Consider the following 26,279-nt stretch of genomic DNA (forward strand, 5'->3'; position numbering starts at 1 on the left):
TCCCCCTTGGTTTTCTCTTGATGAGCTTCAAGAGGTAGTCACCTGTAATGGTCTTCCAAAAGTCTTAAAGGAGATCCCAGAGATGCTTACCACTTGTTGGCCCTTTAGCCTGCACTCTGATGTCCAGCTCATGTCATTGTCCAGTTGAAAAATAAATGATGGTCTAACCAAAGATATATATCTAGAAAAAACTAGCTGCAACTACATTTCCTCTCTAACTTTTTTTTTCAATTGGTCATCCATGTTATCTTTTTGGAAGAATGTTCTTTACAGACATTTTCCCCACAAGTGGTACAATATCTCTCAGTTTTCCTCTCTAAGTTTCTTGGACGAATAAAAACGCTTTAGTTTTCTTTCTCCTGGCCGCGAAAAATCCTGAAGTTGTACGCCACATCGTTTCATAGCATTCCTTTGGCAAGCATTTCATATTGCGTTGCTCAATCAAGTGAGGCATTACAAGTTCATGGCAAAGTTCCTTCAAGAATGCTTGTATACTGCCTTCGGTACTCTCTACATAGCGCTTTAGTGTGCTCGGAAGAACAAGAGACTACGTCATGGCCTTATCACTACCTTCCAGAGGTCGCACTAACATTTCTCAGAAGAGTAATAATACTCCTTTGACCATTTTTGAGGAGTAATTTCAGCCGAGGAGGAGTATGAAATTTTCAGTAACGCAAATATATAACTCCTAGTCATATAAGTGTTTATAGATAAATGTTCCATATTTATATACAAGAAAAAATTGTTACAGCCCGTTTTTGCCCCCAGGCGCCCTCCACACAGTGGGCCGGGGCTGACGCCATCCCCACACGCCCTCCATACAGCAGGCCGGAGGTAACGCCGGCCCCACACAGCGGGCCGGAATCGACGCTTGCCACAGACTTCCCCCACAGAGCAGGCCGATGCCAGTTCCAAACCCCAACAGAGTAGGCCGGGGATGACACTGCTAAATTTATTTCATTTATTTTTTGGGGATTGAGAGCACAGTTCTTGGGGTTTTTTTAAAATAACAATTTCTTTTTTACAGGAGCAGATGTGTTCCTCGCTGCTCTTATAGACAGCTCACATAGCTCAATCTTGTTCATAGCGCTCACGATCGCACACAGCCATGGCAATGGGCGGAGCTATTCACTACTCCAGCCCACTTCCGATGTAGAACGTCAGGTGACCGAGCTCCGGTCACATGACCTTCTATCCGAGCCGCAAGATGGCTCGGCAGGAGAGGAGGGGGCGGCACTATATTGTGAGTGTTGTGGGCTGCAATCTTTCGCAACAAGCGCCGGCAGCCCTAGCACCCACCTGGCAGAAAACCACCAAGTGTATTTATATGCCTGGTGGTTTTCTAGGGGAGTAAATCAGTCGCAATCTCTGCTTTCTCCCAAAATTACTTGATATCCTCACGTGGCATAATCACCCTGGGCTTGAGACCCAAACAGTGCCGAGTACATAATAAAAAGCATTGTTACACTGAAATGTCTATCAAAGAAAATTATATGAACAACTGGATATTACCAACGACATTGAGTTTCAAAATTCTAAATAAAGAAATTTTGCAGATAATAAAAAGTAAGCACCGGGGCCTAAAAGGGTTATCCACTTTCAGCAAATAATAATGTTTTAGTAATGAAAAGTATATACAACTTTCCAATATACTTTCTGTATCAATTCCTCGTGGTTATTCCGGTATAATGAAACCACTGTGCCACATCTCAGGCGCACTCCCGCCAGTGCGGTGGTCTCGTGGGGATGTAGCACTACAGCCTGGGGTCCTGTCAGGGTCCTTTAGCTCTCTAGATTTCAGCATCTACTCTACCCGCTCATATTATCAAGACATATGCGCATGAGACTCCGGGCAAACAGTCCAGGGCCTGACTCCGACACACGCTGATGACGTCAGCACAGGTCCTTTAGCTCATTAGGGATCAGTACCATAAACTCTTTTGGTGGGTTGTGTCCTGCCGGAGCAGCTGCCATTTTGGCTCCGCCCACCAGGGAGGCGTGGTCTCGGGTGGCATGGCCGCGGTTATGTGCACGGTGTCCTGCTCGTGCTGCTTCCTGTTCCGCTGATGCTGAGGTACACCCGGCGCTGTTGTGATGGACATGTCATGTGTGGGGGTTACAGGATGAGCCTGTCTGTAGCAGGAAGCGGACACCGTTTCTGTGTGGGAATGGAGTGAAGCTCTGGTCACGTTGGAAATGATGTTGTGTAGTGAATATAATGTTACAATATTAGCGAGCATGTGATAGAGGGGTCTTCTCATGTGTAGTATTACTGGGAAGCCAGGGCCCGCAGTGCCTGCATGAGTCTGGGGCTTGTTCAGATGAGCGTGTCCTTATAAATTGCAGACTTGTGATATGGGTGTGCATTTTATAGTGAATCAGTCTTTTTTTTACATGTATGTCACCCACAAAAAAACAGCTTGGTTTCTAATCTATTCTCTCCCTGCCCAGTTGATTTTTGAGCAATGTTTGAGAAAAAAACAAACCACATACGGATGTTATCCATGTTCCGTCCGAATTTTTTTTTTTTTGTGGATCCATTGACTTCTATGGAAGTCATGTTCTGGACCTTTTTGAAAAAAAAGATGTGCATAGAACGATGGAAATCAATGGGTCAGTATGCTAAATGCAAAATAGAAAAGATAACATACAGATGTCAAAAACGCCTGTTTCATTTAGCCATGAGGGTATTCACGTGAAGAAGGAAACGTGACAAGGCAGACAGATGCTGTAGTAATTCCTGTACAAGCAGTGTGGCACAGTGAGATACTGCTCCGGAGCACAGAGAAAAGCAGTGGTTTAGCCATTGTACTTGTACCGACCCAATCACATAGATCCTTGCTCGTAGACTATGACTAAAGAGTATTACAATTAGCAGGGAGGATGCACCCACAGCCTCTCATCTACTGCCCTCTCTATGAAGGAGGCATTGTTCTAATTGTTACTCTCCTTTTCTCTCAGATGTATGGCTGCTCAGTCCCCATGTTGTAATGATCCATTGGGGGTCCCACCACTGGGATTACTACTGATCCCCAAGTGGTGGGGACCAAGTTATCCCCTATCCAAGGAACTGAAAAATAACAGCATGGGGATAGTTAAATATGACCGACGCAATATTCCATAAATGCGATTCATACCTATACAGGTATGGTACCGGGACCCAACGACTTCCCAGCGGAATTCTACAAGAGCCTACAAGATAAAATCTCGTGAACGCACCCGAAGGCTGTAGTCGGTGCGTGATATATTTGGAACTTCACTGTTGAGCTTCTGCATCCCAACAGCACCTGGAGCCATTCCTCAAAAAAATTCTATGCTTGACAGCTGCAAGATTTGCTTAACTACATTGCTGTTAACATTTGCGCTAACATTTCGTTTTGTAAATAAAAATGCTAACCGCAATGTAATTGAGCAAATCTTTGTATTGCCTTTCAAAATACAGTGTACACACCATGTGTGAATGTATTGTGAGGGTGCAGTCACACTAGTGCTGCGCTTCCTCCCCAAATCGCTCCTCCCCTCTTCCTCACTCAGAGAGCAGGGGAGATGCTGAGGGAGGGCCACTAGTGAGTGGGGGTTGAGGAAAAGACAACTTGTGCTGTTTGAAATATGTAGAGTGTCAATAAATCACCATTTCCCGGGTTCCGAGGCAGAGGGTGCATGAACTTTTGTACAGTGTCTTCTGCAGTTGCTTCTGCATTCTGCCTTCAGCTGACAGGCTGGAGATGACCTCACTGAAAACTGTGGCACCTAGAAACACAATTCAGGAGAATCTCCCCTTTATCCTCTTAATTGCTTGGCCCTTCTTCGTTTTTGTTTCCATGTTTGCTCCCTACCTTCAAAATTCCACAACTTTTTACATTTTTCTATTTACAGAACTGAATGAGGGCTTCTGCGTAACAAATTGTACTGTCCAGGACAGTATTTAATATTCCATGCGATGTACTGGAAAGCTGCAAAATAATTCCAATCCTGTAGATTTGCCAAAAAAAATGCATTTGCAACATATTCTTGTGGGCTCTGTATTTACACCTTTTCACTTTCACCGAAATGACACCTCTTTATTCCTTCAGTTGGCACAATCATGGTTTTAATGGTTTTTAAAAAAATTAAAACCTTTTGAATAAAAAGTCTTTATTTTGCCATGTTCTGACGCCAATCAATTTTTCATACTACAGTGTAGAGACCCGTGTATAAAACTGAGACATCCACTGTTAAAGTCATCTACCTGATATGCGTATTTTTTAAAGGGAACCTACCACCACAAATCTACCTATAAAGGTAGATCGGGTGGTAGGTGGATCAATAGGACGTGAGGATAGCCCTTTTAAGGACTAATCCTCACGTCCTCGCACTTTTTTGGAAACTTTTATTCGACACATATGTAAATTTTTTTTATGCGGCTACTGGGGCGTGGAGTAGCCGCATCTGAGGTTACACGAGGCGGCTACTCCACGCCCCGGTAGCCTCTTTTCTCCTCCTACTTACAATCTTCGTCGCGCAGCTACAAGGAAGCTGCGCGCCCTCGTCCAACGATCCTGCCGTCTGTGCATGCGCAGAACAGCAGGCCTGTGCAGCTCCGGCTTCGGAGCAGTGACCGCGCAGGCTATCCTCACGTCCTATTGATCCACCTACCACCCGATCTACCTTTTATAGGTAGATTTGTGGTGGTAGGTTCCCTTTAAGTATTTTTGTAAGTATATTTTTTATAAAAGATACAAATAGCGTAGTAAGTTCTTAAAAATGGGTAAGTATATTTCTTCTAGCGGTCTGCTATGCTAAATGGTGGAATCAAAGGAGGAAAATGGCACTAAGGAGTTTCTGAAAGGTGGCCTATTCCTGTTGGAGGACTTTTGCTTGTACAATGGAGTAAAGAAATCTTCTCCTTAGGATATTTCACCACTTTTTATTCCAAAGAGAAGAAACGACTACAGTATTCGCAGCTCCGGTCAGAGTGTAAAACCATTTTTTTTTCTCTTTTTAAATGTTTTTCTAGGGACTGTTGGTTTTTTGGATCGGTCCTGGTCCGTTTTTGCAGCTCCTTTTTGTGAAGAGTGCTGCACAATATGACTGAATTTGTTTGTATAAGATCCTCTTTTGTTTGAAGAGGTAGAAGTACAGGAAAATGAACCAGCCTGATTTGCTACTGAATGGCATCTTGCAGCTTGTATTGTCATGCAGCTTGTGTGTATATGTACAAGCTAAACAAATGTATTTATTGTCATTTTTATATTTTGCGAGCAGTGTTCCTATTGTCTCGTCCCCCCACCTCCTATCTTGCAGGTCCTCTCTTACTGCTGGCCAAGCACACACAATGTCAACAACAGCTGATATCCTAGTGTGTGTGCGCACTGACCTGCTGGTATCTTAAGTAAAAGGAGGATCTGCGGGGGGCGTTGGAAATGTGAAGGGGCATGGGCTGGCACCAATGCATTTTTAACCCTAGTCATGTACTTGAGTCAATAGGTTTCCCAGGTTTTTTTGCAGTAAAATTACGCATCTCAATTTATATTCTGGTCGGCTTATACTCGAGTATATACAGTAAATAGATTTATAATAGAAATTAATAATGGAGGAAAAAATAAATGCCAAAGCTTTGGTATTATTTATTCCTTTGTTATTCCACTAGATGGTGCTAGTGAACAAGGATAAAATGACATGGAGGGACACTCCCAGTATAAAGTTGCATTGATGTAAAATCCTGTAGTCGAGACCTGGGTGTATCGTTAGGACCCCTCGCATAAATTACTTATCGCTTGAATTTACCAATTATGTTTAAAGTTTCTAATGTTCAACTACAGTTTTGTGCCTAAAATCTCTTCTACACTGAAATAGTAGCTTTCCAGTCAATATTTTTTTTTAGAAAATTTTAGAACCTGCAACGCTACATTATATGAAGAAGCTTGTTTTTGGTGTTTTATAGTGTTGTGCCCACGTTATTTTTCTCAGGTTTCAGTTATCTACAGTTTAGTAGATAACTGAAACCATCAATGTTATATGGTTGGACTCCTCCATTAATGACTCTTAACAGATGTATCCTTATACAGTTACATATAGCTGTAAAATAAGGGTTTTCTTGGACCAAAATTAACCCGATAATAACATTACGATAGGTCATTATAATCATTTTCCGGTTGGTTAGTCTGACATACCTTCAGAATAGCTGTATAAAGAGACTGCAGCCTTTTTACTGCTTACCAGCATGTTTCATTGTATAGTGTTCAGGCCTAACAGAAAGATAGGTTCACTCTTTATTCTACATCCTCATCTGCGTCTGATCTTGTACAGCCCCTTTTACTGTATCTTTGCATTGGATGGCCTATACTTGTCACGCTGTTATAGATCTTTTTTTTTCTATACACTGATTGTTCGTACCTTTTTAAAGAAATTTTCCCACCAAGAAAAGTTGGGCTCTATTCTGTGGATAGGGCCTAATTTGCTGATCAGGGGGGGGGGGGGTCAGAGTTTAACGTACCTCTGCAGGAACCCTCGGTGCTCTGTCAGACTAATGGAGCAGACGGCCGTGCATGACCGTTCTTCTCCATTAGTTTGACAGAGCGACAAGGGGTCTGGCTTAGGTACATTGGACCCCCTCTGTAGATTTCAGATACCTCAGTCATATGTTCACATGAATAAATCATCATGTCACTAAAACTGAAATAACTAAATATCTGCTTTTCAGCTAAAAATTTTAGACTATCACAATCTGTAAAATATAGCAATAAAACAAATTAAATAGCAGGGGCATCCCTAAAACCGATATATTTTTTTTGAAAGCAGACAACCAGGCGATTACATTTGCCATGATTAATTGTCGACAGCCTGCACCACCTTTATGTAACTTTGTGACAAACAAAGGGAACCTGTCACTGCTTTTTGAAAAGAAAAATTACATGTTGGCATAGGGCCTTATATGCCTAAGGGCACCCTTTTTTTTTTTTTTCTTTTTTTTTTTTTAACTAAGTTGATCGATGGTCACAAGTGGAGAAAATGAACTTTGATTCTCTGCCTGGTAACCAGGCAAAAAATCCAGCGAGTCGGAAAAGCCGCCTCCTCAGCACTTCATCGGTTCCTCCTCTTTCCACTCCTCTTTCAAATATCTCACTTGGCCGCCTTGCCGAATTCTCGCTCATGCACATAAGCCGTATGCAGCTGTCAAGCGCAGTGAGCGTTATAGAGGTCCGCGAACCACTCACTGCGCATGACGGCCACGTATGGGAGAAATCGGCAAGACTGCCAAGTGAGATATCTGAAAGAGGAGGAACCGATGACGTGCTGAGGAGGCATCTGCTAGACTCAAGTGTGAGTATACGCCAGTCTGCCAGTCTCTGCCTGGTTAAAGAGTACCTATAAAGGGTTAAAGGACGCCTACCATCAGTTTACTGAAGGTAGATGTGTCCTAATAAGAAGTACATCACCTGAGCGACTTAGGGAGCCTCATATTTTAATTTATGCTAGCGCTACAGAAGCTGTGCATAAATGAAAATACGAGGCTCTCTGTGGTGCTCTGGTGACGCAGCCTGAACGCCCCAGGGTAATTTGCATTACTTCTATTTAAAATCTATATTTCCACAAACGCGGCATATACACTCACCGGCCACTTTATTAGGTACACCTGTCCAACTGCTTGTTAACACTTAATTTCTAATCAGCCAATCACATGGCGGCAACTCAGTGCATTTAGGCATGTAGACATGGTCAAGACAATCTCCTGCAGTTCAAACCGAGCATCAGTATGGGGAAGAAAGGTGATTTGAGTGCCTTTGAACGTGGCATGGTTGTTGGTGCCAGAAGAGCTGGTCTGAGTATTTCAGAAACTGCTGATCTACTGGGATTTTCACGCACAACCATCTCTAGGGTTTACAGAGAATGGTCCGAAAAAGAAAAAACATCCAGTGAGCGGCAGATCTGTGGGCGGAAATGCCTTGTTGATGCCAGAGGTCAGTGGAGAATGAGCAGACTGGTTCGAGCTGATAGAAAGGCAACAGGGACAAAGGTAGGAAGAAGAGCATCTCTGAACGCACAGTACGTCGAACTTTGAGGCAGATGGGCTACAGCACCAGAAGACCACACCGGGTGCCACTCTTTTCAGCTAAGAACTGGAATCTGAGGCTACAATTTGCACAAGCTCATCGAAATTGGACAGTAGAAGATTGGAAAAACGTTGCCTGGTCTGATGGGTCTCGATTTCTGCTGCGACATTCGGATGGTAGGGTCAGAATTTGGCGTCAACAACATGAAAGCATGGATCCATCCTGCCTTGTATCAACGGTTCAGGCTGGTGGTGGTGCCATGGTGTGGGGAATATTTTCTTGGCACTCTTTGGGCCCCTTGGTACCAATTGAGCATCGTTGCAACGCCACAGCCTACCTGCGTATTGTTGCTGACCATGTCCATCCTTTTATGACCACAATGTACCCAACATCTGATGGCTACTTTCAGCAGGATAATGCGCCATGTCATAAAGCTGGAATCATCTCAGACTGGTTTCTTGAACATGACAATGAGTTCACTGTACTCAAATGGCCTCCACAGTCACCAGATCTCAATCCAATAGAGCATCTTTGGGATGTGGTGGAACGGGAGATTCGCATCATGGATGTGCAGCCGACAAATCTGCGGCAACTGTGTGATGCCATCATGTCAATATCATGACCAAAATCTCTGAGGAATGCTTCCAGCACCTTGTTGAATCTATGCCATGAAGAATTGAGGCAGTTCTGAAGGCAAAAGGGGGTCCAACCCGTTACTAGCATGGAGTACCTAATAAAGTGGCCGGTGAGTGTAGAGCTATAATATAAGTCTTGAGGAACAACTTTTTATTTGGACACATTTGCCATCAGAAAGCTGCTTGCCGGCATAAAGAAGTAGTCCCTGCTTGCCGGCAGAAAAGCATCGCCAACACTGTAATCGCAGCACGATGAATAGACAAGTTTTAATGTATATCGCTTTATCGCCAAATTTCTTCCTCTGCATTGTGCTCTTGGAATATGGCCAACCCATGATCCATTTTGCATGGACCAAACACTGTTGTGTGGTGCCACACAAAATACTTTCATGTTTTTAATGCGACTATATTTTTACCAGTCTACCCTTAGCCCCCCCCCCCCCCATTTAACACATTTAAAAACTTTGCATTAAACTTCATTAAAACAGAAAGAAAGACCAGGTGGGTTTGATAAAACTTTGTACCAAGTTATAAGATATAGTGATCAGAAGTAAGGGCAGATAGCCATGGAAATACTGCCAAGAAATGGATCTAGAGAAGGAGTTGCGAAAGAAGCCAAGAGTTGTGATAGAGTAGAAGAAAGTACAACACCAGGAACCCCGTATCTACACTGCTTCATGTTGTAGATCAGAACTCTGCACTCTCTCCTATGGCTGCTGTCATATTGAATTGCGTGTTTCATTCCTTTTCTCTAGTGGAAATTAGTTGTTTGACATTGACTTTGACCATTTCTTATCTTGAGATTTGGTTCTTTGTTAGGCAATGTTTCTGGGCACACAGGATAAATCCTACCCAGTGCTACACAAGACCTTGATCTTGATGCACAGCAGCCGTCATCCCTTCTGGGATGAGTTACAATGTATAATGAATTCAGTGTCTGTGCTATTCAGAGCCGGACACAATCGCAGCATTCAGCTGTATTGTATTCAGGACAAGTTGTTTTGCATTTGGCAGTCTTTCACCATAGGATTTTTTTTACATTTTTTTTTTAAATAAATTACTTGGGTTTGTCGCTTATACTGGCACAAGTGTCCAGGATATGATGTGGCTATAGTATATTTGTCTTGTGTTCATTATATAGGAGGATAATGGATAAATCATAAACTCAGCAGTTAAAGATTCGGGTTTGTTGTCTGGAGCAGGGTTCTTTATTTTCTGGAAGGGTCGGGGAGATGCAACAATCTGTCTATCTCCAAAAAAAATAAAGCGGTGCAGGAGCGGCCTGTACACCAAAAAATTGTCTATGCGCCAGAAAATTAAATATAGTGGGTGCCTTAAAGAGGACCTGTCACCCTGAAAAACGTCACTAGGAACTGCTTGCTAAAGTACCTAATGCTAACAAACACAGCAGTGTTACAATGATAGCGTCATTGGACACCTCTGATAACTCTAATTAACGCTGCTACCCTATACACTAAAAATGACCGGACCACTCTCAAAGCGGTCCAGCATATTCATGAGGGGGTGGTCCATTGCACTGCCTCTTCCCCGGACCGCCCCGCTCACTCCATAGGCCAATGTGCTGTATCATGGCCTTCAGAGAGAACGTCCTTGCATAATATTTCTGTATAATACTGGGACACCCATCCACTGCAGTATGTACCGCCCGTGGGATCATGCCACCATACGCCATTACTTTTTGGTAGAAAACTTTTATTTCAGGTTTTCTTATTAGATTTAATAAAATGCACAATTTTATTATAAATATATATTTCTCTTTATTTTTTTAGACTTTTAACAACTGAATGAACAAGTCTTCAAAAATGGTGAGTATCTATAACTAATATGACATAAGTTACTTTGTCTTAATGGTTTTCTGTACCATGTACAAATATTCCCTGTCCACAGGACACAATCACCGGGCCCTGGGAGTTGTTTATATGAATGGTGTGCATGCCCAACCAGCTCTAAGGGACCTGCAGGACCGTTGTCTCACCAAGCATGTGTAGCACTGCTTTAATCATGTGGTCAACAATTTGGGGGGGTGATTGTTGGTGGTCTCAGAAGTTGGACATTCAGAAATTTGTTCCTAATCCCCTCTCATTATGGATACAGGGGTGGTGACATCCTCCAGTACTCTATAATAGTATAAAACAATCGGCATGGTGTCCTGTGCGGTGGAAGCATGTGGATCCACCCTGGCTGTAGGGATAGGAAATATCAGTTTCCAATGTATGTACACAAACCCAATACGTGGTAATGACCATATGGATTTTGTTAGTCTGATTTTCTACCATGAGGGTTCTCTTGTTGATCCTAAAAACTGTAATGAATTTTCCAGAGCTGCTGGTATTAAAGAGCCTTCGAAAATGTGTACAGCAGGAAGTTGAGTAGAGTTTTCCCACGGAGCCCACGTGTTCCCTATCCTCTCATATGAACAGCAGTTACATGTGTAATGTTAATGTTCCTTACACATCTCTGTAAGTTATTTAGTAGTGTAGTCAGTACCTGAATACACAGCTTGTACATTTTTAAAGCCTTTTTTTTTTTTTCCATGCTGGACTAGTTTGCTAATGCACACTTTCCTCATGTATGTATTATCCCGCCAGACAGCTGCTGAAACAGATGTGTCTTGGGCTTTTCATAGCAGTCCCAAGTGTCATGTAGGATGTTTGCTTTGGCTTTGCGGTCTGCGTGAATGTATGGGAAGTTCAGATAATATTGGTCTCATTCTTCTATCCCTGACACATTATACATAAGATAGCGTTTGACATTTTGTTGATTTTAGGAAACATCCAGTGTTTTAAAGATTATTAAACTTTTAAACCAAATTGTATAAATCAGTATTACCAATGTTAATAGTAACATTTTGTTATATAAGTTATTAAAGTAAAATGTTCCTTTGGCCAAGACTAGGATTTTTCGCCACTTAATTACCAGCACCCTTAGGTAGGGTATGAAATATCCATTATTGAGTTCTTTTATGTTAAAGAGGGAATGATCACTACAGATGCCGCTTTCTTTGGCTCTATGGGTAAGTGAGCTGTAGATTCACTTCTGCCTTTGTCAAATCTTGCATTTTTTTAAACAGATATATTCTTTAAAATAACACCAGACACATGACTTTAGATGAACATAGCTTAAAATAGTGGTGCCTGAATTAACAATGTCACTCCACCCTCTCAGCGTGGCAAGACATCATTCTTTTAAAGAGGACCTGTTGTCCGTTTTACCCCACAAAACTACTAGCACCCTCAGTTAGGGTATGAAATGTCCATTCTAGAATTCCCTCTTTTATGTTAAATTTTAACCGTTTTAACTATTAAGGATCTCCCCCAAAGTCAAATATGACTCTTCTCACCCCATTTTTACATATGATGAGTCAGGTTTATTAGTTGCAGGAGGAGTGGCTATTCAGAAGTTGTGTAGTACCCGGAAACATACTTTTGTGTAATCTTAAAGATAAGGATCTCATCTTTCAAATACCATCAAACTTATGGCTTTTTGAGCTACTGAACCATGCTGACAGCTAAACGCATAGTTGAATGTAAGCTGCAGATCCTCATCTAATTATCTGACCGGATCTCTTTATCCAACACTTTATCCCCTCTCAACCGGCGAGGGGCTATCTTTAATCGCTTGGGTTTTTTTTTTCTTTCCAATCACAGTACTCGTTTCAATCTTCCAATGTCTGTATCTGAAGCACTTTTTGTATGATCCAATCGGTATTCGTTGCGGCCGAAACACCCACATTATACCTTAATCCTCCATATACCCTGTGTCAAACTTCAAACAAGACCACGTGTTTACTCCAACCCTGTGACAGTCTGCTACCTATTCGACCACTCATTGTTTTCAGCAGAATTTTTGTATAGAGCTATCACTATCACCTTTAGCTACCACAACTTCTATGCAGCCAATCTGATAGTTCCCATATACCAGTAGTGGCGAAACTTTTAGAGACCAAGTGCCCAAACTGCAAACCAAAGTTTATGTAATAATCTCAGAGTGCCAACATGACAATTTAGCCTAAAATTACTGACAATTCCGCTCTATAAGCGGCCACATGATGACCATGAGCAGTACAACAAGATAAATACCACCATACTGATTATAAAAAGACCACTAAAGAAAGACCAACATCAGCAACTATATCACAAATCAGGAGAAAATACAGTGAGGGACACTCCGGCCGTACAGTGAGGGACCCTCCGGCGGCAATATGAAGGATTGTTAAATCCAATTTGGGTTTGTAGGGCACAGTGTGTGTTGTGGGGGGTTGAGGTAAAAGCAAAGTTGCAGGGAATCAGGCAGGTGAATCTGCCATCAAATCACCACATATGACACATGTCTTTGGCTATAATATATATATATACTTCCATTGGTCTTGAGCTTGGGGCACCTGTGCGATGCTGTCAGTGAGGACAGTGTAGTGCACCCTGGCACAGCAACAAGAGATCTGGGCCAAGGGTAGAATATAAGTGGCCATGGATGTCTGTCATACAGGGTAATTTGGGACACTAAACAATAAGGACCTATAGTTGTTTAGTGTCCCAAAGCTGCCTGACTGCTGCCTGTGACATACACACAGAGCAGCTCCTGCCTCCTCTCTCCTGCTGGACTTATCTTTACTGGGCGCTGCTGCAGTATACTCCGGCAGTTCTATCACTCTCCTGTGTTCCCAGACTACAGGGGGAGGGGGAGGGACTGGAGGGGCGGCCACTAACCTACTGCTGTGTCTCTAGGCAGCACTGGTGAGCACAGAGCAGGTCAGACGCAGCCTTCAGTGAGAGAGAACACTGGAGCTCTCAGCGAGCGGCAGCTTTTCCTGCCTGCCGGGTGTTCTAATGATTTATATATAGACGGCAGGGGAGATGGTCCGCGTGCCCTCTGTGGCACGTGTGCCATAGGTTTGCCACCACTGCCATATACTATACATTCCCAGGATACCCTAAAGTCTTTTTTTGAACCAAATATTTTTTATTAACAATTTTGCACAAGAAAAAGACATCAACAAACCCCACATCAACCTCCCTTCCCGCTGCAAAGGGTCTCGACCACCAACCTTATATTGTGTCATTGACCTCCAAACCTGTTGGATAGGAGACCATGCTGGATAGGAGAACAGTTTTTTTTTTTTTCAAGCAGGAAATTAACCTAGGAAGCCACCCAAGACTGCATAATAGGAGGGTTCCGATAAAGCTGGCACTGCTTCTGGAGTAGCACAAGGAACTGCTTGATTTAGTAAGCGGCTCCTAGTGCGTTTTTTTTTTTTTTTTGAGGGGGAGGGGGGGGGCTTTGACTGGTCCTCTTTAAGGCCTGTTTGAAGCTATACATAATTTTATTTGCCAAATATATTATTACAGATGAGATTGGGTGGCAGTTTAAAAAACAAAGTCGCAAAACTATTCTGTATGTGTGGCTCTTAAGTATTTATAGATTTTAGACTGGTGACATAATCCTAGATTATACTACCAATACTCCACTATAAAGTCTTTTTGGAATAGGGAACTTTCTTTAGAGGTTGCTGAGTATATTTAATACTGTTCTGTCACTTTATCCCTAGGCAAGCTTACACCTTCAAGCATCTGAGCCATGGTATGCTGGGCGGGTGTATTCCAGGTACTGGAAACATTACAGTCAAGCAATGCATTGGCTGTACAGGCATAAGAGAGCATACAGAATGGCTGTGGCATCCATGTGTTATCCCCCCTGGTACCTGGCTGGAGCCTTTCATAATACACGTTATACAGATTGGGAAGGTGGGGAATCCAATCGTCAATCCTTCTATGCAAGGCCACAAAAACAAGCTGTACAGCCATGCAGAGATCGCCCCTGTTTGAAGGTGTCTTGCTCTAAAGAAGAGGAGTCAGAGATGGAACAAGAGGCTGCATCCTCCGATTCTGATGAGGAAGGAATAGAATGTGACATGAGCAATATGGAGATAACGGAGGAGCTGCGGCAGTATTTTGCAGAGACGGAGAGACATAGAGAAGAGCTAAGTAAGTATTTTTCATAAGTTTTCAATGGTGAATATGCATACTTACTGAAGGGTGGTCAATGCAAGAGTAAGTTGCTAAAAGGAACAGTTAGAGACATTGCAGGACCCCCCCCCCCACCTATTGCTCGATGTATCTGATTGCAATTATTATATGTACCTAGCAGTGTGTGAGAGATATTCACTTACCTGAAGGGCACTCTCCTGGTTACTCTCATCAGGTACCATTAGGACTACCTTTGACTACTAGGACAGCATCACATATAGAGCTAGACACTGTACCATCTCTGCCTGCTGAGAGAACAGTGGGGTAATTACTATTTCCTTAAAATATAAGGGATTAAAAGTATATAGGCGGCACTGTTATCTCCATCATTCTAACTATGTAATTTCTAAGCATCAGCATCTGTGACAGAGCTTAAGGAGATGCTGTGTACTACATCTGAATCTGGTCAGATACACAAATGCAGTAACTCTGAGCAGTTCACAATGAGAGTGTCTATTACTTTATACACCATCTAATGTAACATACGCCAATCTGTAACTTGAAATATTGCTTTGCTTTCGCACTTTGATTATGGAGAGTTCCATATTGAGATATCTCCAAGAACAAAAGGATCAAGCAGGGAGATCTGGAGACTTGTACATAGTATGGCAAAATTGCTTTATTTGGCGGATTCTGATCTAAAGTCTTTGGCGGCCTTAAATTAATTAGTTTTTGTCCAAAATCTGCTCACTTGGATAAGATAAATATAGGTATGTTATTTACTTTGTGTCCTTCAAAAGTCTGTATAAAAGGTCATTTACTAGATGGTGGACAATGTCCTTGTGTATCGAACTTCTTTCTCAATGTGCATTCCTCTTTTGTCCAATTCCTTTTTGTCTTACGGTCCGGTCTTGTACTGTACCTGTTTCCCTCTTCCAGAGCTCGCACTACCATTTTTACGGAAGAGGCAATTTTAGTAAGCTTACTGTATATACTCGAGTATAAGCCGACCTGAGTATAAGCCGGGACCCCTAATTTTACCAGCAAAAACTGGGTAAACCTATTGACTCGAGTATAAGCCGAGGGTGGGAAATGCATTGGTCACAGACCCCCCCCCCCCCAGTATGTATACCGCACTGCCCCCAGTAGTGTATACCGCACTGCCCCCAGTAGTGTATACCGCACTGCCCCCAGTAATATACAGCCAGCCCAGCATTAAACGAAAATAATAAACTTATATACTCACCCTCCGGTGGCCCCGACCTGCAGTGCTGCTCCCCCAATGTCCGCGCGTGTCCTCTTCTGGCTTCGGCGACAGTCTTCTTTCTTCTCAAAATACGTGCTGGGCGCCGCCATTGTTCTCCCCCGGACAGCACCTAGTATGACGCGCCTCTGCTGACGTCATACTAGGCGCCGCCTGGAAGAAAAACATGGCGGCGCCCAGCACGAAGTTAGAGAAGACAGAAGACGGGCACAGAAGCCAGAAGAGGACCCGCGCGGACATCAGGGGAGCAGCGCTGCAGGTCGGAGCCACCAGAGGGTGAGTATATAAGTTTATTGTTTTTTAAATATTTTTTATGACTGTATGACTCGTGTATAAGCCGAGGGGACGTTTTTCAGCACATTTTTTTGTGCTGAAAAACTCGGCTTATACACGAGTATATACGGTACATCATTAAATAAAGGGTGCACAACCTTTTCACACCACTTTAGAAATTTCAGCCTACAGAAGCAGGAGCACATTATATTACCGTACATACTGAAGTATAATCAGAGGCACCTCATTTTACCACCAAAAACTTGTAAAACCTATTGACTCGAGTATGAACCGAGGGCGGAAAATGCATTGGTGACAGCCTCCCAGTATACAGCCAGCCTGGCCCCCAGTTTGCCCAGTAATTAAAAAAAAAATAATAATAATCTTGCATACTTGCCTTCGGGTGGTCCCGATATTCGGCGCGGCTCTTCTTTTGTCTTCTCTGCGATGCTCCGATCCCCACGACTCCTCTTCTGTCTGCTGTAACAGCCACGCTGAACGCCAGGACCACCTGAAGGCGAGTATGTACTTCTTTTTTTTTTTTGACTGGTGTATAAGCCGTGGTGAGGTTTTTCAGCCCTTTTTTGTGCTGAAAAACTCTGCTTATACACAAGTATATACGATATGTATATCTGTGATTTATATACAGGAAGTATGCACATCCTCCTTACACGCCTCTCGCCCCCTCAGCACTTGGTATGAAAGCTGTATATGAGAGGCTCCTATGACAGGAGAATGATGAGATTGGCTTCTTGTCACAGTGCAGGATCAGGCTGTCGGTGTATGTGTGTGCACAGTGCCATAGGGACAGACTGGGCTCATCCCGACCACTGTGCTAGGCTGTAACGCTGAACAACTGTGCTGTGGTCACATGACCTTACATCGGGTCGCAATCTGCAGCAGTGTATGGACATTAAGAGGCTGCAGCTCACGACCCGACAAGGGGAGAAAAATTTAATCTGTACAGGCAATTTTGATGGAGTATAATTGCCTTTACTGTCCCCTACTATATTTCTGGTCCCAGCACACTTTAATGTAAAATACCTAGCAGCAGTTACTTTTTGTCTGTGATGTAATGTTCTTATTAAGCCTAAAGACTGGAGGGGTACAGCTTGATCTTTATGGTATCACTTTTACTTCTTATGAGACATCATCTTGATCAGCTCCCTTGAAAACATTGCAATCCCACTCCTGAAAGTTTCCATAACAACAGGACAGAGCACTTAGGCTCCATTGAGAGGCCTCAATGGGGCCTCTTCAAGTAGGAGAGGACTGGAAGCACTGTAGAAGAAAGACACCGCAAAATGGAGTCATGTCTCTTGAAAAAATACAATGTTTGTAAATATGATAGATCTATATCTATAGTACTAATACTTTATTATATTCCTTGTTAATTTTTTTTAAAATCTGAATTGTATATCCATATATGAGAAGTTTTCTCTGCCCACTGTGACCTCTGGTGAAGCTCTCTGGGTGCTTTACTATTGTTCCAGACTGCAATATACAGCTGTATGGTATCTGTAATGAAGATTTATTGATAATCCTTGGTACAATTACAGCAAACATTTTGAAACTCCAATTGTCACTGGGACAAAAGAAAAAAATTTGTCTAGAACTTCAATTATAAAATATACAGTTTCGACTTGCATACAAATTCAACTTAAGAACAAACCTCCGGACCCTTTCTTGTATGTAACCCGGGGACTGCCTGTAATTAGTCACTACAGTCCATTTTCTTTGTTTCTAAATGTAATGTCTTGTTGTTTTGAGTATATACACCAAGATTTGCTCATTACTACAGGTCTGTACTTATTGTAGTATCCATTTAATAGTTTAGCCCAGGGCCCACCTACCATGTTTGATACTACCCAAAATAGATGATATAGGGCCTAAAGCCCTGAAATCCTCATACATGTGTAATGGCTCTTGAGAAACCTGCATACAAGAGGAACGCTTGTACTTAAACTGCAGAAATGAAAGACAACTTGGAGCCTTTTGTTCCCAAGAAGTTTGCTGTATCTAGGCCGTAAACGTCAAACCACTGAAAAATAATTAGGCTTGCGGGGTCCTGAAACTTTCTCACTGCCGAGCACCCATGGCAGTCTTGCTGCAGCCCGTATCCATTAGAAATGTTTTATAATTACAGGCAGTCCCCGGGTTACATATTGCTCTTAAGTTGAATTTGTATGTAAGTCGTAACTGTATATTTTATAATTGTAGTTTTTTGCCCCAGTGACAATTGGCGTTTAAAATTTTTTTGCTGTTATTGGACCAAGGATTATCAATAAAGCTTCATTACAGACACCATACAGCTGATTATTGCAGCCTGAGACTAAAGTAAAGCATCCAAAGAGCATCACCAAAGGTCACAGTGGGCAGAGGGGTCCGTCTTTAACTAGGGGTCGTCTGTAACTTGGGTGTCCTGTATAGGTGTTTAGCAAAACAACAGATTACATATTTGGATTGTATTTTTACATATTCAGCACAACAAAAATAACCCGGCTTCATTGTGCATGTGCTGTACCTACAGCATTTGCTCAGCGAAGCTGGGGTGTGCATCCACATAAAAAAACATCAGCTATAAGGGTTTGTGGGTGGTTTAGTGTCCCCTGAAGGGTTCCCTTTTTTAAATGCCAACTAACTTCAGGCACCCTGATAACTCTGGCACACTTAGAAGAAGCCAGATACCAGACATGAGTCATAAAGCTAATTTGCATATCAGAAAAACACCTGTAATTAAGTTACATTGCCCTGCTGGCAGCCAATTTTATGGGGAGGACTTTATCAGCAGGCATTGTTAGTCAGGGTGGTCATAATCTGGTGACAGGTCCTCTTTAATGTTATTTTTTGAATAGTTAAAAGTTATACAATTTTCCAATATACTTTCCATATCAATTTCTTGGTTTTCTATATCTCTGCTTGCTGTCATTCTGTAGAAAACTTCTATGTTTATTTCTAGTAGACTGAAATCTGACCATGGTCATACAGTCGCACAGCTCAGAGTACTCAGAACTGATCTCCTCCTTTTACAACCCTCCCCCTGACAGTGGAATGCTAATGTTTGGAGCGTATGCTCAGCGGAGGCCAGGGGTGGGTGCAATAAAGTTGCATCCATACCCCAGGCCCATTATGGCCTCTATTCTGAAAAAGTATCCAAAAACGAGATGTTAACGTAGCCTTAAAAGGGCATTTACCGCCAGGATAGTCTTTTATCCTGATGGAAGATGTCCTTTAAAGATAATCTACCATCAAAATCCATCATGATAAACCAGGCACACTGGCTCATAGATCCAGGCACCATGTCAGTGGTCATCTTTCTAAAATCAACTTTTAAAATCCTGCTTAGAAGCCTGAGGGGCTCTGTTTTCAGAGCCCCTCAGTGATGTCTTTTCACTGGTTGTTAAATTGAGCAGAGCAGATCTCCCCTGGAGCAGGGTGAAACATGCTCAGCTCATTGTAACAGCCTGTGACGCTTCAGCACGTTGGGTCTCTAGTAATGCCCATCAGACTCAATAGCATAATTATAAAAGTTGATTTTAGAAGGAGGCCATGGATAACAAATTATATAAGAAGATAACCACAGTCGCAGTGTCTGGATCTGTGAGTAGGTGTCCCTGATTTATCATGATTGATTTTGATGGTAGATTTTTTTTTTATGTCAAGTGGTGCCATGTAGTCTTCTATAACTTGGCTACCTTTTCACACGCTGTTGAATTGGTCACAGTTATCAATCTGTAGGGGGTCTATGATTCCCTCTTAAAAATTCTGGTTGTGGTTGATAATTTCCTGTTTCTTTAGTGTATAACATAAAGCTGTTCCCATGGACTTCCTGCTGCTGTTATGTATACTTTTAGTATTGACCAAGCTGTAGTTGTATTTTCTTAGCCCTCCTCTCCCCTGAGGAAATTGATTGTAAAACTTTCATTTGCTCCAGTCATCTTGATGTGGTCTACACTTCCTTCTCAGTATATGCCATCATTTATGAACTAGTTTGTTGCATTATCCCTGTGCCTATCACCCTACTACAGTTAGGGCCGCAAAGGGCACCAGTATATGGGATTATAATTCTCGTTGAAGGTAAAAATAATGTGAAAGTCAGAAGGAAATGCCTAGTCCTGATAGATTAATATGCACTTGATTCCCCAACATAAAAGTCATCTCATTGACTGATGTAATAAATGGTGTTAATGATTAACGTCTGTATTTATTGAAAAAAAAAATTGTCCATTTTTACAGAAATCCCTGTATCCACTGGGGCACTTTGCATTTATTATCAATTAGAATTGACTTGCCTACACGGCAGACTACCTTTCATCCAAATACTAATGTAAAACTTCCTGAAATACTGGAATGGATAACTAGCCTTATAGGGATCTTTACATATTGAGAAAAGATGCCTGTAATTGCATTTGAGCAATAATGTGTATTGCTCTGATCTCCAGTACATTACAAGCCCTTGGACACTTATGTGCTATAATTTTTCATAGCTTTTGGCATCTCTTCATTCTGCTGTTGGTTTTAAAAGGGGCTAGTGTGTTTTGTTTTTAATACTGTGTGAAAGCTAAGACTCCCATACACATAAGGTAGTCTAAAGCTAAATGTTTGGTCAGCAAGTATGATCCCTTCCCTTCTGAAAATGGGCGGCAGGGCAGTAACAACATAATGACCCACAATACACCTCTAAGAAGAGCACTGCCTTGTTAAAGAAAGTTAGGGTAAAGGGTCTGGACTGACCAGACATGTCTCCAGGCCTAAACCCTATTGAGCGTCTGTGTGGCATCCATTAAAGGAAGGTGGAGGAACACAAGGTCTCTAAATGCCACCTGCTCCATGTATTGTCATGGAGGAGTGGAAGAATATTCCAGTAGCCACCTGTGAAGCTCTAGTGAGCTCCATGACAAGAGAGTTAAAGGGGTTTTCCCACGAAGGCAAGTTAGGTCCTATCCACACAGAGCTCACCGATCTCCGTCAGCTCCATAGAGATTAATGGAGCAGAACGGTCATGCACGGCCGTCTGCTTCGTTAGTCTGAGCAGCGGCGAGGGGTCAGTTGGACCCCACGTTCTCGTGATCTGCGGGGGTCTCCGTGCTCAGACCTAACTTGCCTTTGTGGGAAAACCCCTTTTAAGGCAGTACTGGGAAATTATTGGCCAAACAAAATATTGACACAACAAATTTAAACTGTAAGTCTTCTTGTACTCTAATGCGTTTTACACGCTGGCCAGGACCCAGGCGTAGCATACGTTCTGCTGGAGAAGTGAGCACTTCTCACCTCTCCATACGGAGCCATTCTGTTGGTCCATACCTACAACAAAAGAAAATAGAAAACTCTATCTTTTTCTGTGTACAGTACACTGGTATCACCTGTATCTGGTACAGGTATCACACAGCCAAAAAAAAAAATGTTCGTTTGCAAGTGTCCCTATATAAGTTGTACACCTATTACTTTACATTGTATCAAAGAGTCATATGTTCAGTGTGAGGGTTCACTTTTCTGATACATTGTACATTTTTATTATTCTTTTATTTCTCTCCCTCACATATAGATTAGATAGGTCAGTCAAAACTGTTGGATTTATAGGTCTTTCATCTGATGTGTATGAGGGTTTGTATCACTGTAAAGTTGTGACTATCTTTACCAGATTTTATCACCCAACATTATCGACCATAATAAACCTGGCAATGGTTAATGCTATCAAATCTAATTTTACACAACCTATTTGCTGGCTTGGTTTTTGCCAGAAATATGCAAAAACCTTTTAGGTGCAGTTTCTTATCTTAATCCCTTCACTTCACTTCCTAGCATTTTGGCAGAAGAGTCATATAAAGTAATAGCTGAAGATAAAGGCTTGCACCGTGTGCATGCCATTTTTTTTGGTGCATGTTATGTCAGAACTGTGGGTCATTTTAAAATTCAGGCCCATTGTGTACATCGGAGGGTCCTTCAGGGCAACAACTGCTTAACGGTTTACAAACTACTATTCTTACATAGCACTATACAGAAGACCCAGAGCTGAGGTGTAGATTGCACAAGGAGGTGCTCCATTATAGGTAACTAGACTAGGCATAAGAATGTATTGCATAAAGCTAAGTAGGTTAGAGAACTGTTTCCTTGTGATAATTGGTTATTTTTTTTGATGGTACATGTACACAATGCAATCTTAACTGCATCAGAAAGAACTATATTTAGTTTAGATTCTAAAAAGAAACCTTAAAACCACATATAAATGCGGTTCTTCTAGATGGGGGTTAATGTGCTCTGTGTGAACGTACCCGTAACACATAAACAAAAACTAAGAGACAGACCTTATTGTGATAGAAACATAAATTAAAACCAAATTCTCATACTGCTAGGAATTGGGTTGTCAGGACTTGGCTTAAGTCTTGGCAGAGCCACTTCATTTTTTCCACTTGAAGCTTTCCTTTTTCCAACCTGGCATTCGCAATGCTAGAGATTTTGTACATTCCCACATCCCACCTCCCACTTCCCCCTCATCACCCTTTTGTATGCTTTAACTGTGCATCTGCTGCCATTTACTAGGGAAATTATGACTCATGCCAGGATTTGTTGTGTGCTGTGGTTTCGTGCAGGTCCTCAGAAATTCACCTCTTAGTTTGGGGGAATGATTAAGACCAAATTCACTGTGACCTCCAATTTAACAAAGTGATAACTATTATTGAACAGAAACCTGCATAATAGTTATAAAATGCTGAACATAGCATTTTCTGGAGAGAACAGTATAATGGTATATTGGTTCAGGTGACCTATCTATATATCTAGTAATTATTATGTGGTCTTTCACAAATTTCTCTGCTTGTGCTGCATAGTTGGGCAATGTATTACAGCAAGGCTAGTTTATTATACCAGTGAGGGCCAACGTATCTGATTGTAGGATGTAATGAGTGGTTTACTTCCATGAAAGTGTCTGAAGGAATTGGTGTTTCTTCATTAATTTACATGCAGGTTGTCTTTTAGATTATGCTGGCTGAACATTACCACTCTGACAATCTGTGTAAGCGCCACTGCTGTCAAGTGTGTTCTCGCTTTCATTTGTGTAACCTGTAGGTGTATTGAACGTTGCTGTAAACTAGAGGGATCAATCACTGGTGTAGACCTCTGTCCAAATGCAACGTGTCATGTACAACATGACTAGGAGCACCACTGAAAATATAAACCATTACTCAGATTAATGGAGCAAATAAAGAGCCTAGAAGAAAATGACAGCATTGTACTTAAATGCTGCTCCTAGTTTATGAAAGTGACTGTATTAAAGAGATTTTCCAACTAAGTGACCTAGACAAGATTTAATTAATTTACTTTCCCAGACTGAACAGGTTTGTGTGAATAAGGCTACCTGAACAAGAATAAGGCAATAAAATGGCAAGAATAAGGGTGGTGGCATTTCTATGGAAATGCCTGCGATCGGGAACAAGCCGCCGGTGTTTTGCATTAAATTAATGCAAAACACCGGCGGCTCGTTCCCGATCACAGGCGATACCATAGAAACGCCATTGCGATCGGGCCGCGGGCCGCCCTGGTGGGTGCAGCTTTGTTTGCGTTTGCAAACACAGCCAAAACGGCATGTGTGCCACCACCCTAACAGCCGGTATTGTCAGATTTTCAAAGCCTATTTGTAACGATGTGACATTTGTATTTCAAGCATCCTTAAAGGACATCTACCTTCAGTAAAAAAACAAAAATATTCAAATGAGCTGTTGGAGCTCCGGTATACATCACCCGAGCGCCTCTAAGCTCCACCTGCCTGCTGATTGTGAAGGGGACCGAGCGTTTTCATTGCGTTTTTAATTGCTTTATATATTGCTATATATTAATGTTGTGTCAGTACTGATCTATCAGATGTATATGGAAATGTGTATATTTGATAAGGTCATCTAATTTCATTTTTTAACCCAATCTGCTTTACTATTCCAGAGAGGCAGCAGCAGCTGGAGAATGAAATGCATGAACAGTATATAGATGCTGGACATGATCTGCACATCCCCACCAAAAAATCAACCCAGCCTCCTACAGAAAGACCCGGAGAAAGGCGTAGAATAGAGATGAAGAAACTTTATGGAGATGATGCTGCTCAAATCCAAGGAATGGAAACTGCAATGCAACTTAATTTTGATAGACATTGTGATAAAAAACAACCCAAATACTGGCCTATCATCCCATTGAAGCTATAAGGCTTTGTCAGAGATGTGAACAATGGACATTACTGAATATAACCGTAATGGTAGAAATAAAAGCTGTATAAACTTGCTAAAGACACAATACTGCAGGGCCATCTACGTGATGTTAATGTGGCCAGTTGCGGTTTTGTACTGAGTATTTACACACTTAAAGCATTCTTATAAAGATTATTTACATTTTATCATATTTTTCAAATGTGGACTGTATTTGAAATAGTATATAGGGATTTCAATTAAAGTTCTAAAACTTAGCAACTCAATGACCACTTGGCCATATTTAATTGTATTTTTTAAATTATATACTGTATATGCCAAGGAAAACTTTTATTGCATATGTATACAGGCGTTCCCCGACTTAAGGACACTCCACCTACAGACGACCCCTAGTTACAGACAAACCTTTTAGATGCTAAAAACTGTTATTACTGTGCAATATAAGACTTGGTTTACACTTGAAGCCAACTGTGCCCCAAAGGCCCTAAAGACCTCTGATGTAGTTTTGAACATGACACATTTTGTGAAAAATATAAAACCGCTAAAATGTTTTAACATTTAACATCTTTACAGGATTATGCCATTTTTTTTTTTTGTCCCAGGTAGGTAAGGTACATCTAACCCAATTTATATATATTTACCATTGTACAGGTTGCTGTAAAGATCAAATTGCCAAGCCTCATTGCAAATAGGTAAAACAAATCAGTTATTTTTAGATTTGGAACAAAAATCTACAATGAGGCCTCATGCACATGCCTGTTGTTGTGATACGACTGAGGTTTTTGCGACTGTCTCACTTATCTATGGATTTTTATTGGGTCATACACACAGCAGGTCTTACTCTTGTCCATGTTTTCAGCTCTGCTTTCCCATAGAAGTCTATAGAGCTGTGTAAAATACGGCTGCGTTGTACATATTTGTGGTGGGTTGCTAGGCAACAAACTTCCGTTGAGTGACCTACAGTCTGTTTTTGCAGCCGAAATACTGTTGTCTATTGGGCCGCAGAAATGGCCAATGCAACGGTACTTTGCTGCTGTAAGAAAAAAATGGTGTCCTGGAGGCCTCCGGCTACGTGCCCAGAAGGATTATGGTTCAGTTGGAAATCCGGTCAATTAAATGGACTACCATAGTCCCATTGTTTTCAATAGAAAATATCTAGCCATGAAAAGTTTTGGTGTAGCAAGCACACATTCCCATTGTTTTAAATTGAAAATATGGTCATCCCTTTAATCGACGGTATTTCTGACTTAACCATAATTTGTCCTCCTGGAGACTTTTTTTTTTTTTTTTTTTTTCCTTACGGTCACATAATGCGGTTTTGTGCAAGTAGCCTTTAGTTCAATATGATACAAGTAAATGGGGTGAGGAAACTGTTCACACGGATAAGCGAATAATTTTTTTATAATTATGCTCATTAGATGTCTTGGGGAAGATTTAGCAGAGCTCGCACGCCAATTTTCTTGGAAACAAGCCCTGAAATAATCACAATTACTGGCCTTTTTATACAAGTGTGCCTTAGACTGCCCACAATAAAAGACAACTCTATAATGTGAATTTTGCATTTATTTTGGTGGGGGGTTTAGAAATCCAGTCAGTATCTGGTGTCACCAGCAACTGCCTCATGCAGCGCAACAAATCTTCTTTCATATAGTTGATCATATTGTGGTACATTGGGTGCAGTCCTCCTATAATGTGCAACGTTGCTTGATTTTGTCAGGAACTGGAAGTTGTATTTTCTGATCCAGAGCAGAGAACACATGCTCAACGGGTGGTCAATGCTGATCATGCAAGAACTGAAATGTTTTAACCTCTTCATACAGAGGGGGGGTTTGCTGCATATTGCAGCAAACGCCCTCTGCTAATACCCTGCTAACTCCTCCAATGCTGCCGGCAACATTTAA

The 26,279-nt window shown here is 41.8% G+C and overlaps 1 protein-coding gene across 1 annotated transcript; it reads left to right on the forward strand.

Moving 5' to 3' along the window:
• The first annotated feature begins 1,924 nt into the window (after positions 1–1,924).
• Positions 1,925–24,644, forward strand: GEMIN8 (gem nuclear organelle associated protein 8). Its single transcript, XM_072136046.1, has 4 exons — positions 1,925–2,074; positions 10,459–10,494; positions 14,235–14,670; positions 24,122–24,644. The coding sequence occupies exons 2-4, from the start codon at positions 10,474–10,476 to the stop codon at positions 24,376–24,378; spliced, it is 714 nt and encodes a 237-aa protein (XP_071992147.1). The 5' UTR covers positions 1,925–2,074; positions 10,459–10,473; the 3' UTR covers positions 24,379–24,644.
• The last annotated feature ends 1,635 nt before the right edge of the window (positions 24,645–26,279 follow it).

This window comes from Engystomops pustulosus, chromosome 2 (assembly GCF_040894005.1).
Source record: "Engystomops pustulosus chromosome 2, aEngPut4.maternal, whole genome shotgun sequence".
Classification (NCBI taxonomy): Eukaryota; Metazoa; Chordata; class Amphibia; order Anura; family Leptodactylidae; genus Engystomops; species Engystomops pustulosus.